The sequence below is a fragment of the Schizosaccharomyces octosporus genome (assembly GCF_000150505.1).
Source record: "Schizosaccharomyces octosporus yFS286 unplaced genomic scaffold supercont6.2, whole genome shotgun sequence".
Classification (NCBI taxonomy): Eukaryota; Fungi; Ascomycota; class Schizosaccharomycetes; order Schizosaccharomycetales; family Schizosaccharomycetaceae; genus Schizosaccharomyces; species Schizosaccharomyces octosporus.
Window position 1 is genome coordinate 1,454,159 of NW_013185620.1, and position 14,895 is coordinate 1,469,053.

General features: G+C 37.2%; 9 protein-coding genes across 9 annotated transcripts; 4 read left to right on the forward strand and 5 right to left on the reverse strand.

The window, feature by feature from the left end:
* Positions 1-22: 22 nt before the first annotated feature.
* SOCG_00075 (vacuolar membrane palmitoyltransferase) lies at positions 23-1,210 on the reverse strand (the record flags this gene model as incomplete). Its single annotated transcript, XM_013162495.1, has 6 exons — positions 23-365; positions 409-570; positions 615-771; positions 819-914; positions 978-1,028; positions 1,081-1,210. 6 exons carry the CDS (start codon positions 1,208-1,210, stop codon positions 23-25), a joined length of 939 nt encoding a protein of 312 aa, XP_013017949.1.
* A 242-nt stretch (positions 1,211-1,452) lies between these two features.
* Positions 1,453-2,709, reverse strand: SOCG_00076 (peroxisomal ubiquitin-protein ligase E3; the record flags this gene model as incomplete). The annotated part of the gene is made up of 2 exons (XM_013162496.1): positions 1,453-2,619; positions 2,673-2,709. The coding sequence occupies 2 exons, from the start codon at positions 2,707-2,709 to the stop codon at positions 1,721-1,723; spliced, it is 936 nt and encodes a 311-aa protein (XP_013017950.1). The 3' UTR covers positions 1,453-1,720.
* Positions 2,703-4,451, forward strand: SOCG_05541 (lipoate-protein ligase A). Its single transcript, XM_013164078.1, has one exon. The coding sequence runs from the start codon at positions 2,930-2,932 to the stop codon at positions 4,025-4,027; it is 1,098 nt and encodes a 365-aa protein (XP_013019532.1). The 5' UTR covers positions 2,703-2,929; the 3' UTR covers positions 4,028-4,451.
* Positions 4,024-5,395, reverse strand: SOCG_00077 (TatD protein; the record flags this gene model as incomplete). Its single annotated transcript, XM_013162497.1, has 5 exons — positions 5,174-5,395; positions 4,921-5,114; positions 4,647-4,845; positions 4,317-4,594; positions 4,024-4,256 (listed from the first exon to the last, which is right to left on the reverse strand). The coding sequence occupies exons 1-5, from the start codon at positions 5,203-5,205 to the stop codon at positions 4,024-4,026; spliced, it is 936 nt and encodes a 311-aa protein (XP_013017951.1). The 5' UTR covers positions 5,206-5,395.
* On the reverse strand, positions 5,343-7,113 carry SOCG_00078 (glutathione reductase). Its single transcript, XM_013162498.1, has 2 exons — positions 6,898-7,113; positions 5,343-6,840 (listed from the first exon to the last, which is right to left on the reverse strand). The coding sequence occupies exons 1-2, from the start codon at positions 6,947-6,949 to the stop codon at positions 5,501-5,503; spliced, it is 1,392 nt and encodes a 463-aa protein (XP_013017952.1). The 5' UTR covers positions 6,950-7,113; the 3' UTR covers positions 5,343-5,500.
* On the reverse strand, positions 7,065-10,515 carry SOCG_00079 (phosphoprotein phosphatase). Its single transcript, XM_013162499.1, has one exon. The coding sequence runs from the start codon at positions 8,319-8,321 to the stop codon at positions 7,326-7,328; it is 996 nt and encodes a 331-aa protein (XP_013017953.1). The 5' UTR covers positions 8,322-10,515; the 3' UTR covers positions 7,065-7,325.
* Positions 8,526-10,549, forward strand: SOCG_00080 (DNAJB12 protein). The gene is made up of 4 exons (XM_013162500.1): positions 8,526-8,680; positions 8,736-9,166; positions 9,228-9,440; positions 9,494-10,549. Exons 1-4 carry the CDS (start codon positions 8,652-8,654, stop codon positions 10,027-10,029), a joined length of 1,209 nt encoding a protein of 402 aa, XP_013017954.1. The 5' UTR covers positions 8,526-8,651; the 3' UTR covers positions 10,030-10,549.
* Positions 10,549-13,337, forward strand: SOCG_00081 (cytoplasmic methionine-tRNA ligase Mrs1). Its single transcript, XM_013162501.1, has 3 exons — positions 10,549-10,841; positions 10,890-10,968; positions 11,024-13,337. The coding sequence occupies exons 1-3, from the start codon at positions 10,724-10,726 to the stop codon at positions 13,182-13,184; spliced, it is 2,358 nt and encodes a 785-aa protein (XP_013017955.1). The 5' UTR covers positions 10,549-10,723; the 3' UTR covers positions 13,185-13,337.
* Positions 13,338-13,856: 519 nt separating this feature from the next.
* On the forward strand, positions 13,857-14,827 carry SOCG_00082 (phosphoprotein phosphatase; the record flags this gene model as incomplete). The annotated part of the gene is made up of 4 exons (XM_013162502.1): positions 13,857-14,337; positions 14,431-14,516; positions 14,573-14,649; positions 14,701-14,827. The coding sequence occupies 4 exons, from the start codon at positions 13,857-13,859 to the stop codon at positions 14,825-14,827; spliced, it is 771 nt and encodes a 256-aa protein (XP_013017956.1).
* Between the last annotated feature and the right edge of the window lie 68 nt (positions 14,828-14,895).

Sequence of the window (14,895 nt, forward strand, 5' to 3'; positions counted from 1 at the left end):
AAATTATTGCGATAATTCCTTATTAAGATGGGGCAGAAGTAGCCTTTAAGCGCATTTTGTGTAAAAAAGAAGGATTGTATTCATAATGCATACCATCGCCTGGTGAACTTCGAAATGGTAAGAACCAGTCATACCAACGATCGCCCATTACAGATCTCCAATTTTTTGAATAACCCAAATCCCAAGGAAGATCTCCTGGATCACTTTGTACATGAACACGACTAGTCATTTGTTCAGGGAAAAACACGCTAAAATGATATACCCTCGATTTCCAGTTTCTTCCTTCATGACTATTCAAGTTTAACAGTAGAAAAACAGTTTGACGAAATAATAAAGTGCCCATGAATAGCACGCCGAAACCAGAACTAACGATGTTAAAAAAACGAGTAGACATGTGTAAAAACTTACGAAATTAGAACGAAGATCCAGGTTCCCGGAAGGCTTCGATACTCTCCTTTACGAGCATACATTATGGCAGTACTGATCAAAACAAAAAGGGACGCAATAGTTCCATAGAATAAAAATTGATAAAAAAACTTGTGATTGCTGAAACAGATATCCTTTCCAACGCTGGATCACCGTTAGCTAAAAGACATCATTACATAAGCACATACAACCCACAGTAATGATCAAACTTTTTTATACATTTCATGCTGACCCTGCTATGATGAGATCTGTCTGGCAACCAACATTTACAGGTGCCGCAAATACGAGGAGCGCCATTTGGACCGCATACAAAGATCGGTGCTGTGCTGTCGTAGTAATCCAAATCTTTAAATTGTTAATAAACTAACAGATAAGTGGAATTGAACACTCACTAGTATCACCACAATAGGATGTGTTTGAGAATAGAACTCGAAAATAGCACAGATAGCTTATTGCCGCACTGGTAAAAAATAAAACCAGGAATGTTACTATTTTGGTTAATTATACCCTTGTAAAGGAACCCACTAATCGCTGCAGTTTTTGTAGCATACCTCCTGCTCCCATAGCCCTATATCCATGTTTGATTTTAATATTGGAATTTACTGAACAATGATTATAGTTAGAAGAACAATTTGATTACACTGATTTTCATACCACATATTAAGGCCACATAGACCCATACTACATAGCCGGTCACCGAAAGAATCGCAATTGGGTAAACAACGCCCAGAAACTTTTGAATTTTTGAAAATTTCAACTGTTTGTCGAAATCTGTTGGCGGCATTTGAGACCCTAATGTATCAAATGCAGCCGTCTACAAACTTAAGGGCTGTTGTTGTCAAATCCAAAAGATTGAAAATTAGGATTCAGTGAGAAGGCCTTTGCGGTACTCCAACTTTCGTTTATAAAAATTGAAAATAATATTATAATGTCTTTTATTTAAAGTTATGTTTTATTTGTTAACTTGTATTTAGTACTAGACTCTTAACCAATCTCAACAATAACTTCCAAACAAAATTTTTTATATAGTGACGCTCTTCAAAAAAAATAAAAAATAAAGATTAAAAGATCTTATAGCCGCAATTTGAGTTCTTACTGCTCGAGACAAGCAATGAATAGTTTTTTGCTACTGACCATCCAACTCTAATGGAGTTGAAGTTTTTTATATGTACATAAATAGGCCATTCGTGGAATGTGTATAAAAAAGTACGTTGTCTTTATTCCTTTGTAATAGACGTGAAACGGCTTCAAAAACCGGTTAGTATTTTGACAGTCTAACGATAATTGTTAATGTCTACCGGAGTAAGATTAGCTTCGAAGGGGAGGCAAAAGATCGGCACAATGGACATTCTGGCTTGGTTTTCGCCCAGTTGTATATGCAATGCCAGCAATATATATGGCCGCATTCAGTAACTGTCGGTTTATGCATCCACTCCATGCATAAAGCACATTTTCTGGAACTATCTGGTATAAAAGAGAAGGTTTCAGGATTTTCTAGCGTTGCAGGTTCTATCGACCAAGAGTCGTTATCGGTTTCCTGAACAAGTAAATGTTTGCCTCGCTTTGTATTCTTCAGTATCGATATTGTCAGTCTTACGAAGTTGTAAAGTAGAAGTAAAAAAAACTTGTTTTTTGTGAAACTTTTTTCTGAGGTATCAATTGAAATGTAATGAAGGCCGAGGAATAGTTGCGATAATGTACGGCAATGATGCTTATTTATGAAAAATAACAAGCGTATGATGGAAAAGATTCGCGACAAAGCCGGCATCCATTTTTTGAAAAAAAGATATATTCTGTTTACCAGTTCATTCTTTATTACCAGGTTGCCTGGATGGTCATGATGTGGACTTTGTATGGTGTTTGTTCGTCGGTAAGCTTTCTGACTCCATTTCTTTGCAAGTAAAATTAAATATTGGAATCCTGAATTTAAGAAGACTTCATAGATCTGAAGCTTCGGTGATGCTCTCTCTAGCCTGTCAGTGTTTTTCACCAACAATACTTTTGAGACCTCATTACCAAGAGAGCCCCTTCCGACACACGACAATTGATAAAGGAAATCTGCTAAAACATAAAAAGACTCTTGGGGCACGACAGAATTTCTAAAAGGTCTTGGTAAAACGAGGGTTTTGAATGTTGTTTCTATCTGTCCTTTTAAGAATTGTGTACATAAATCGTCAATTTCATTTGAAATAACTGATTTTGTTAGTTTAGTCTAAAGCATATAAAACATAATGAATATACTTTACCGATTTGAAGAGGACTAGCGAAACCGAACAACTCCATGAGTATGAAGTAGTAATACGAAAGGAACGACTTATTTTTTCTCTACAAAAAAATTAATTCTCAAATTAATCTCGATCGTATTTGATATAGAATTATTAAAATACGTTTTTCCTAAATCTACAAATCAAAAAAGACGCCAAAATTAAGACAAGCCAACTTAAAGCGAGTCAAGGAAATACCATAACCACAGTCCTAAATAAAACGACGGTAGATATATTCTATGGACTTGAGGGGACGTTTAATTTCTAAAACTTCAAAACAATGGTTCAAGCTGTTACATGCTAAAGTTATTATCAGTAAGTCAGTTGACCCGTACTTCAACTTGGCTCTCGAAGACTTTCTCTACTCCAACAGCAAATCTCCTAGGTCTTTAATTCTATATACAAATACTCCCAGTGTAATTATTGGGAGAAATCAGAACCCTTGGGTGGAAGCCAATGTGAGGAAATGCAGAAGTAATTTGGTCAACATTATTCGCCGGAAGTCTGGAGGTGGTACTGTATTTCATGATTTAGGAAACGTAAATTATAGTCTCTTGACAAATCGAAACGAATTCTCTCATACAAAAGGTGCTGAATTGATAGTTAAGGCTCTTGAAAAACTAAACGTTGAAGCAGAACTAAATCAGCGGCATGATATTGTCTTAAAGGATACAAAACAGAAAATAAGTGGATCTGCTTACAAAATTAGCAAAGGGAAATCTTACCATCACGGGACGATGCTACTGAATTCAGATTTAAAAGGAATTAGCAGTTATTTGAGAAGCACAACAAAGGGAATTATCTCCAAAGGAGTTACAAGTACTCGATCGGATGTTGCAAACGTAAACCTCTCTCAAGTGGACTTTCTGAGAGAAGCAATGTTAAGCTTTTTACAATATGACGATGCTCGGCATGTTTCAGGAACTAATCCCGATACTTCTATAGATGATCAAAAGACTGCTGATCTTTCTTCTCGTGATAACGTCGTATTTGTGGATTCAAATGATCTTGCTGGCGTGCCACATGTAATGCAAACCATGCAAGAGCTCAAATCATGGAATTGGACTTTTGGGCAAACTCCATTCTTTAAGCAACTTATAACTACGAACAATTTACCTATTGGAAATCACCAGATTGAACTCGATATATCTATACGACATGGTATAATTGAAAACTTCAATTTCACGAGTTCAAATGACCGACTTCAACAAGAAATAATGAATTATCCTTGGAAAGGGATGGCATATGAACTGGGGTTCATCAATTCTTTTATGTTAAACAGCGTTCCTAGTTCAGAAGCATTAATTGTTCTCGATTGGATATCTAAAAATATTTAACCTAACAGTGAAATACTATTCTCCCAAATTTTATCCGCTAAGTCTTCAAGACTTATACCTTTTATCTTGGCTATAGCCTCTGCAACGATTAAAGTATTGCATGGTTCGTTCCTACCCCTAACCATGCATCCCTCCTTAAATCTCTCTTTTTTACATGTATCAAAAAGGTTCTTAGAGTCCAAGAAAGCATGGCCAGCATGCGATGGACGAATTTCGCACCAAGGGGCATCTAGAAAATCTAATTAGAATACTTTTCCACGTTTAACAGTTAATTCCATAATAGACATACCCGTTTCTAACAACATCTTATCCAAAGGAATTGCTCTTACTACCTCAACATTTTCAGGAGTCTTTAATGAGCAACCATTAACTCCAACGTAGAGACCGTGATCAATACATTGTTGCATCTCTTCAATTGTACCAGTGAAGGAATGTACAACGCCCTTTTTGGGTAAATTTGGCAAATATTTTTCAAGGATCTCAAAGAAGTCTTTGGCTGCGTTTCTTGAATGTAAAAATAAAGGCAACTGTACCTTAACAGCTAACTTCAATTGTTCTTCAAAGTATCTTGAAACTGATTAGAAACAAACGAAAGCTAATTTAGCATAAAATTACTCACTTTTTCTGTACATCCTCTGAAGCGTAATGAAGTCTGTCATAATCCAAGCCAAATTCACCGAATGCAGCTACTTTCCCAGTTTTCTTTCCTTCATGTACTAATGATTCTAATTGATTGATATAGTCTTCAGGTCCGTTAGGATTCTTGTTAAAGCATTCTGCCTGACAAGGGTGCACTCCAATGGTACAAGTAAAAGAGTCTAAAAGTTAGAATCTTGGTAAATAAATTCGTATTTATAATGCATGCTTTTTAATCATTTTGCATCTGTTCATACCGTATTGAGTTGCCAGTTTTAAAGCTTCTCTTGAATTAACGACATTGTCGCCGGTAATCATCATTTTTTGAACGCCCTTTGACACTGCACGAGAAATGATAGCATCGAAGTCATCAATATGGCGTTGCTTGTCATGATAAAAGCCTCGAAAAACAGGATCTGTTGCGTTGTATCCAATGTCGTAAAACCGAAGACTACAGGATTTGATTAGTATGAGGCATGATGAAATGTTTATTAATATGCATGAAGTTACCTCTTTTGAATTGCCTGTTTAATCTGAGCCATGTTTATACTACGAGCTAGGGATAATATTTGGATTTTCTGAACTATAGGAAGTGAATTGGAAGTAGCGAATTGAACACCAACAACTAATTTCAATGATATAGGTCAGGTCTGTCTTCTCTTATGTTAAAACTTGTCTCCGTACAAGAACTATTTCGTATAAATTTACATAAATGATAATGGGAAACAAAATAAAAAGTACTACCATAGGTGATTTAAATCATATATTACGTGTAAAGGATTTTGAGATTCAACAAAAAAAAAATATCACAGTATAATATCAAAATGTCAAATTGGCTTAAACTAAAGTTACCAATTCCTCTGCAGAAGTAGGATGAATTGCAACACAGTTATCAAAGTCAGCTTTGGTTGCACCCATCTTCACAGCTACACCAAAGCCTTGAAGAATTTCTGAAGAAAAGTCACCAACCATGTGCAAGCCAACAACCTTTTGGAGTGGACCAGCACAGACAAGTTTGTATGTAGTAGGGACCTTATTTTCCTCATCAACCAAAGCATAATTCAAACCTCTGAAAGTGGAATTATATACCTTAATCTGGTTTTCGCCATATTTATCAATAGCTTCCTGTTCGGTTAAACCTATGGTACCAACTTCGGGATGAGCGAAAACAACAGAGGGGACGTTCACGTAATCCAGATGAGCGTCCTTAACACCTCCAAAGAGACGGTCAGACAAGCGACGACCGGCAGCGATGGCTACAGGAGTGAGCTCGATCTTGCCAACGACGTCACCCAAAGAGAGGACAGAAGGCACATTTGTGCGTTGATATTCATCGGCAACAACATGTCCACTAGGGAGAGTCTTAACGCCAGCACGATCAAGACGCAAACCCTCAGTCTTGGGGGTACGGCCAACAGCCCAGAGAAGGCTGTCGACGTCTAAAGTGCTTTGCTCGCTGTGAAGACGCAACTGAGACGATGGGAGTTTTTCGATCTTGCGAAACTCGCTAGAGTTTTTATGTATATGAATACCAAGATGCTCAAAGTGCTTCATTACGCCATCACTGATGATGGGATCAAAGCGACGCAAAAACTTGTCGCGGCGGATAAACAAATGGGTTTCTGTACCAAGGGCGGCGAAAACACCAGCCAACTCAATAGCAATGTAACCAGCTCCGACAACGGCGACTTTCTTGGGTTGTTCTTCTAATTCAAAAAATCCGTCGCTATCGATACCGTATTCGGCACCGGGAATATGAGAAGGCCAAATAGGTCGGCCACCTACGGCAATGAGAATTTTCTTCGCAGAGAAAGTTTGGACGCCAGAACCATCCAGCATATCCACGGCAACTTCCGTGGGTGAAACAAAACTAGCATGACCAGAAATATATAATACACCATCATTGTTAACGTTACGCTCGTAGATTCCATTCAATCTTTTAATATAGTTATCTCGTTTTCTTTTTATGAGGCCCCAATCAAAGCGACCAATGTTGCTTTCTGGAAATCCTTGTTGAGGAGCGGTTTTCATCTTGGCAACTAAATCAGCGATGTTCCACATTATCTTCTTGGGAACACAACCATAATTTACACAAGTACCACCTAAGCGGCCAGATGCTTCAACCAAAGCTACCTTGGCGCCATATTTGGCTGCACGTCGAGCTGATGCAAGACCACCTAAACGAACCAGACATTAGCTATTTTCAATCAAATTTAGTGTGTTCATATACATACCGCTTCCACCGCCAATAACTAAATAATCAAATGCTTTTGAAGTAGGAGCCATGTCTTTCGATAATAAGAACGGGAAAAGGTACTTTACTATTTGGCACTACACGTAAACTTCAGTACGAGGGTAGGGTTACGATACGCGATATCAATTTCATTACAGGTGATTAGTAAGGATTTCAAAAAAAATGTAGACAGAATGGATGAAGTATTAATAATAGAATACCTTTTTCAAAGTTTAAAAGACTTGATGGCGTTTTACTGAAATATATTTGGAATAGTACTAGGAAAAGGAATCAGGAAAAGAATTGAACATATGAGAATATATTAAGTAAATTAACTGTAAACATTGGGACGTAAAGACCAACATGTGTAAGGAGATTTTTCAAAACGTAAAAAGAGCGACGACGGAGATATGTAAAAATTTTATATGATTACATGATTTTTCGAACAGCATCTACACGAGACTGCATAACGCTGAGAGCAGGACAAACCCATTCAAGACAACTGCATTGCATTCCTTGCCAACGGTATGAACCTATTTTTGAACTACATTTGGGACAATCAAAACGACCCTCTAAATTTCCTAATTCCAATTCGGGTTGCATCCAACGAATAGGTTCAAGGAAGTAATGAGTACATCTCACATTCTGTGGTTTGTTGTTTGGTTCATGGGGAATGATATAGTCGGAAGATGCAAGTATGAATCTGCATTTTTTACACCGGATTTCAGTTTGCCCTGCTCGAGCCCGAACAGATTCGGTATAATTTACATCTGATGGAACCCTTATGTTAAGGACAGCAAAATCACCGTATTTGTGGAAAAGCCAAAGTCGGTATGGACGTTGTTGTTGAGAAAGCTCAAATCGGCATTCATAATATACTTGCAACTGTTTCAAAAAGCTTGGGTTTGGGGAAATATTTGAACGTTTGGTAGAAATATAATTTAAAGCTTTCTCAGGATCCCAATCGTTTTTCTTCATTAAGTAAGCTGATACTAAAGTGACGGACCTTGATACTCCAGCAAAGCAATGTACAAGGACGCGTGAATTGGAAGCAACGGCTTCATCTATAAATTTTATGGTTTTCGAAATATGCTGCAAAATGTTTTGGGAGCTTCCGTCCTCAATAGGAATCCATATATGTTGATCGCTTGGTAAGTTCAATTTTGGATCTATGCTCATAGCGCTCAAGACGTATTTAATGTTGTTCATTTCTAGTAAATCGTTATTTGATGCGGCTTTCCAGCTGCTGATGTAGATATTTTCATCGATTTTCGATATTTGGTCTAGAGAGTCAGCGTAACCAACTTGTTTGATAGCTTTTTCCATAGAACCGTCATTTCGAAGAGTAGCTTCTGCCTCTTGAACAGAAGAATGTAATTCACTAAATACGGGCTTCCATGTGTTCTCATCCTGATGCACTTCCATTTTTGCTAATAGTATGGAGATGGCTCAAAAAAAATCGTAGAAGATTATAAAAAAGAGGAAAAGCCAGTTAAATTAAGAATAAAAATATATGCAATACCCAAAAATCCAAAAATAAAACGGCAGAAGTTATTTTTTGAACCTGCACTTCTATTAAGACACTTTGTTACTTGGTAAACAAGATTCAAGTGTTGGGATTGTTATCTGGTGGGTTTCGAAAATCAATCGATGTACTCCTCTCTCCTTTACTTGCAAACATCAAAGAAGTGGTATTGTGTAAAAATAAAGCAAACTCTACTCTTTTGATAATTTTTTTTTGTAAAGTGTAGTACAATGGAGGCAAGCCGAGAAGAAGCGCTTCGGTAAGGTTCTTTTCCACAAAAGTTCGTTTTTGGGCGCTAATTGTTGTTATTGTAGCTGTATAAGTTTGGCTAGGAAATATTTGGAAGCAGGAGATTACCAAAAAGCATCCAAATTTACTGATAAGTCAGAACGAATTCTTCCTACACCAGAAGCAAAAGACTTCAGAACGTATATGACTAAAGAAAGAACGTCTAATAAGACTAAACCTTCAGCCGCCTCCACTGGAACTAGTAATGCCTCTTCAACCATGCGTGATAGAACCTCGAATTCACCGAGAAGCAATGATAGTTCTCAAGCCTCATACACGCGGGAACAAATGGAGATTGTTCACAAAATAACAAAACTAAAACAACATGAGTACTATGAAATATTAAACCTGAAGAAGGATTGCAAAGATATAGAAATAAAGAAGTCATACCGGAAACTCGCATTACAATTACATCCGGATAAAAATCACGCACCAAATGCTGATGAGGCTTTCAAAAGTATGCATTGAAATTCCTTTTTAACTCAACTTGAGTTCAAATATGCTAACTCTATACTCAGAGGTTTCCAAGGCGTTTCAGGTTTTATCGGACCCGAACATGAGGGCACATTACGACAGAACAGGAGCAGATCCTGAATCACGAGCGAGTGCTTCTACTTCGTCATTTTCTCAACGGGCTGGACCTGGCTTCCAAGGTTTTTCTGGCTATCCGCAAGCACAAATGTCACCCGAAGATTTGTTCAATTCATTTTTTGGCGATCAGTTCTTCTCAGGTAATTTATACTCGTATAATTGACCCTTCATTCGTTACTAACTTCGTTTTTAGGAGGACCCAATACGTTTTTCTTTGGCGGACCAGGTGTTCGTGTTCATCAATTCGGTGGTCGTCCTCGGAGGTACCGAAGACAACAAGCTGAAGATACTAACAACAAGAGTATGCTCTATCAAATCTTACCCATCTTAATCCTTGTTATTTTCGCATTTTTGTCTAATTTCACTTCTTCTGGTGATTCATCCGTCCGTGCTGGATACTCATTTGTACCTACAGAAAAGTACTCCGCTCAGTATATTTCTCCAAAATATAAGGTTCCATTCTATGTAAATCCAAAGCAATACAATTCTCTTTCTTCTCGAGACTCTCTTAGACTGGCTAATCAGATTGAGCAACAATATGCGGAGAGAGTGCATGCTGAATGCATTAAAGAAAGAGAATATAAGGAGGATCAAATCCGGAAATCTTATGGTTGGTTCTTTCCTGATGCAGAAAAATTAAGCAGGGCAAAAGAAATTTCTTTACCTCATTGCGATGAGTTTTCTCGACTCAGCTATCACAAAACATTTTCTAATTACTATTACTATTAAGTCTACTACTTTGATTCCGTGTACCTTTCCCCTCGTTACTCTTTTTCCTCTGTCCAATAATGTACTTATACTAGTGTACAAGTATACTCGTGAAATTTACAAAAATAGAAAAAGGGATAAAAAAGTGGTACTTCCTTTTGACATCCTTTCATATAGACTTTAACTTGGGCTCCTTGAGTCTTTCTAGAGACGTGATCGTTCTCTACTTGATGATTCTTCCCTTCTATAAGAATGAAACATGGGGTTTATTCTTTAATTTGGATTAACGAGTTGTGTTCCCCTAGAATCCTCTTCTGTTGGTTATACATATCTACGTTTTTTAATAATTATTCTTCTAGTAAATCATGATGAGCTTTAATTTTCAGCGGTTTTGGTTTCACGATTCGCCATTGTTCTGTCAAATTTTTTCCAGTTGCTATCTTCATAGGAAAATGCCATTCTATAGACAGAAAATAACGTCTCCTGTGTTCAATTAATTCAACTTCTAATTGTAATTTTGAATGTAATAATTGCTTTCAACGAGCTTTAAGTTTATAAAACGCTACTTTTCCTTAATCAACTTATAAACGAACCAAATATGTATCTACGGTATCTTCTTTAAAATAAAGGGCGCACTCCAACTCCTTATACATTTGCTTGTTAATAGACAGACAGAACTTTGCTAAAACGTTTTACTAAAGGAAAAGGGCCAAAAATGGCAACTATAAAATTGGAGTTCCCAGCATCTCTAAAAACTTCATATACTTTTGCAAACTCTTTGAAAGTTGCTATTTCAATTCACGAATATGGTGTAAAGGCTCCTGTTGAAGGAGGTAAGATTCAAAAAACAAAAGGTTTAGTCGACTATTAACACAGTATAGCTGCAAATTGCCCTTCTGTTCGATTGGTAGATGCCAAAGATTCAAGCAGATTTATTTCTGACGCCAATGCTATTGTAAGGTAAGTAATTGTTCAGTCCACTGAAAATACGGTAATGATGTTTACATCCATTTAGTTATTTGTACTGGCAACAAAAAAATGTCTCTTTCGAAGAATTTTTGGACTCAAAGATGTCTATTTTAGATTGGGAGGCTATAACATTTGGTAATTTTGTGGAAGAAGCTGCCGAGAAGAAAAAATTCAATGAACTGTTGAGCCTTTTACAAGAAGCAATTAAGCAAGACTCCATTTCTGAGAACTTTACCCCTGCAGAAATTGCTCTTGTTGCCGATATCCATTTCTGTATCACCAATGGAGCTGGTCTGGAAGGGTACCCAGAATTGAGTAAATGGTATCTCAAGACTGAAAAGCACCCTTCTTTTATTAATGCTTTGCGAGTTTGTCTTGAGAAATCTTTAGGTCAACCCGCCGAGATTTCCGCTAAGGTTCCTATTTCTACAGAAACTCGGAATATTCAAACTACCAATTTAATGCGTGAGCGAAATGCATCCGAAAAACTTCTTCCTAAAGAAAATGAACCTAACATTTTGGTTACCTCTGCTTTGCCTTATGTAAACAATGTTCCTCACTTGGGAAATATCGTAGGAAGTACCCTCAGTGCTGATGTTTTTGCTCGTTATCATCGTGCCCGCAATCACAACACTCTCTATATTTGTGGAACTGATGAATATGGTACAGCTACCGAGACTAAAGCTTTGGAAGAAGGTGTGTCCCCCAAAGAACTTTGTGACAAGTACAATGCTTTACATAAGCAGGTCTACAATTGGTTTGAAATTGAATTTGATGAGTTTGGTCGTACAACTACACCTAAACAGACTGAGATTGCTCAACACATATTCAATAAATTGCATGAAAACGGATACATGTCCGCCGACTCTATGACTCAATTATATTGTGAAGTCCATAATGGTTATCTTGCTGATCGTTATGTTGAAGGAATCTGCCCTAAATGTCAATATGAGGACGCTCGAGGTGACCAATGTGATAAATGTGGTGGTCTTCTGAATGCTTTTGAACTTATTAAACCCAAATGTAAGTTAGATGGTTCTGAGCCTGTCAAGCGTGAAACGAGTCACATTTTCTTGTCACTAGATAAATTGCAACCTGCTGTCGAAACTTGGGTTACCGAAGCTGCTGTCGAGGGTAAGTGGACTGTGAATGGACGGGCCATTACTGAATCTTGGTTGAAAGAAGGACTTCGTCCTCGCTGCATTACCCGTGACCTGAAATGGGGTACGCCGGTTCCTTTGAAAGAATTCAGCGACAAAGTTCTTTATGTATGGTTTGATGCTCCTATTGGTTACATCAGTATCACTGCTAATTACACTGATGAATGGGAGAAGTGGTGGAGAAATCCTGAGCATGTTAAATTGTATCAATTCATGGGTAAAGATAATGTTCCTTTCCACACTGTTATTTTCCCTTCCTCTTTGTTGGGTACAAAGGAGAAATGGACGATGTTGCATCATATCAACACCACTGATTATCTAAACTACGAGACTGGCAAGTTTTCGAAATCCCGTGGTGTAGGTGTTTTTGGTAATACAGCTCAAGATATTGGCTTATCTTCTTCTGTTTGGCGTTATTATCTTCTGTCTACTCGTCCTGAAACTTCCGATACCATGTTTACTTGGAAGGATTTCATTACTAGACACAATTCTGAGCTGCTTGCTAATGTTGGTAACTTTGTTAACCGCACCCTCAAATTTACCACCGCCAAATACAATGGAATTATTCCCCATTATTTGGAAAATCCGTCTGTTGGAGCGGCCAAGTTGAAGACGGACTTTGTTCAAGACATTAACAAGTTATTGAAAAAATACAATGCTGCACTTGAGCAATCGAAATTACGCGAAGGACTTCGACTTGCGATGGAGATTTCTGCTCGTGGTAATCAATATCTTCAAGATAATCGCGTTGACAACAAGTGTTTCTTGTACGAAAGACAAAAGTGTGCAGATGCTATTGGTTATTCCCTGAACTTGATATATTTGCTTGGTTCTATCATGTACCCATATATGCCTAGTGTTAGCTCTAGTATTAACAAGCAATTGAATGCTCCTGCAATGGCTATTACTGACAGTTTCTCTCTTCCTTTGCTTCCTGGTCATAGAATCGGAGAACCTGAATACTTGTTTTCTCGCATTGACGAAAGCATGGAAGAAAAGTGGCGTATAAAGTACGGTGGTGTCGATGTACAAAAAGAAGCTGCCTAAAGAGACCTGTCCACCGTCCCATGATTACGATAAATTTTGATTTATTGGAAGAGCACATATCTTCTCGTTATAGTAGTGTTAAAACTTTAGAAAGAATATTGTCTTCATTTTTTTTTTGGAATATAGCGAATCAATTTTATCAAGTATCAAGTCTTCATTTTTGAGACAGTTCGATGACTTAAGTAATTCTTTAAGATTTAGATAATAGACTGTAAAACGGGATAAAGAATATACTTATGAAAGCTTCGATACAATATTGAACTCATGTTTCTGTTGCAAACTTAAACTAGTGACGCCTAAACGGAAGTTTGTTTTTTGGGTCAGTTGTATATATGTATTAATAATACTTTAGTTTATTTTTATCAATGGTGTTTTGATAATCCCAAATATGCATGCCATTGTGAGTATGCGCTGGATTCCTGCTTTTAGCGCACTGAAGTAATTTCTGAAGGATCATAAAATCACGATTCTGGGTATGGTTCATTCCGAAACACTTGTAATCATTGAAGATTTAGTTTTGTAGAACCTATTTTGTTCGTAATTTCTAGAGAAATCAGACAGTTCTGTGAATTCCGCGAGGTTCCGTTTTAAGTGGCCATTGACACCGTAAAGTCTCGTACTCAAGAAATTCGTAACGGATAACAGGCTGTATATGAAATTTTTGATTGATTCATGAATATTCTATGTGATAAACCTGTGAAAGACTGTTCTAAGAAGAAACTGAGCGCGGGAACTCCGATGTCTACATCCAGACCTTTAAATTATGAATTTCTTACTGAAGAAGATTGTAGACAACGTAAAGAGAGCAAAAACTGCGAGTTAATTGGTTTCGATGAAATACCTGTGAGGTTGCTTGAAGGAACAGAAATTCCATCGTCAGTCTCAATGTCTGGTCCATCAGTTGTACCAGAAAACTTCGGTATTGTTTATCCAAACATAATATTCCGTTCCTCGTGTCCCAGTCGGACAAATTTTGCTTTCCTTGAATCTTTATTTATCCGTACCATTGTCTCGCTGCGTCAAGAAGAATATACTGATCAAGAACTTGAATATATGGCTACTAAAAATATAAAATATTATCATTTTGGAATGCCCGGAAGCAAATATAGAAAACAGGACTCGGTATCGAAAGAAGAAGGAAATGATTTGATAGGTGAGTGGTATCAGTGAAGTCTCCGTTGCCTTTAATTCTAAAAAAAAAAAAAAAGAGAAAAAAAAAGAAAATTCATTGTAACTTACCATTCAGATATTGATATCTTAGTCAAGAAATCGCTTTATGTGATATTAAATAAAGAATTTTGGCCAGTGCTACTTCATTGTAGCGGAGGCAAGGTATGGTTCACTAATCTTATTTTAAAAAGAAAAAAAAACTAATTGCGTATGTTTAGCATCGCACTGGAATCGTGGTAGGCTCTCTTCGTGCACTAATGGGTTGGTCTGTGCAAGACAGAATAGACGAATATGTGTAAGTTTCTACTCGTCCAAAAAATTGCAATAAATAATGACTAATTAATAGTTCTTATTCGTATCCAAAAGAACGTGAAGTAGATAAAGAGTACATCCGAGACTTTACTGGCGATCCTACCCTTGTAACATTAGCTGATGAACTAAAAAAGAATTTGCAAGCTAATGGGAATTTATAAACGGAATACTAATTCTCTTAATTTTTGTGTGTCTCTCTTCCCTAAAAGCAAATGTTTTTTGAGAATTT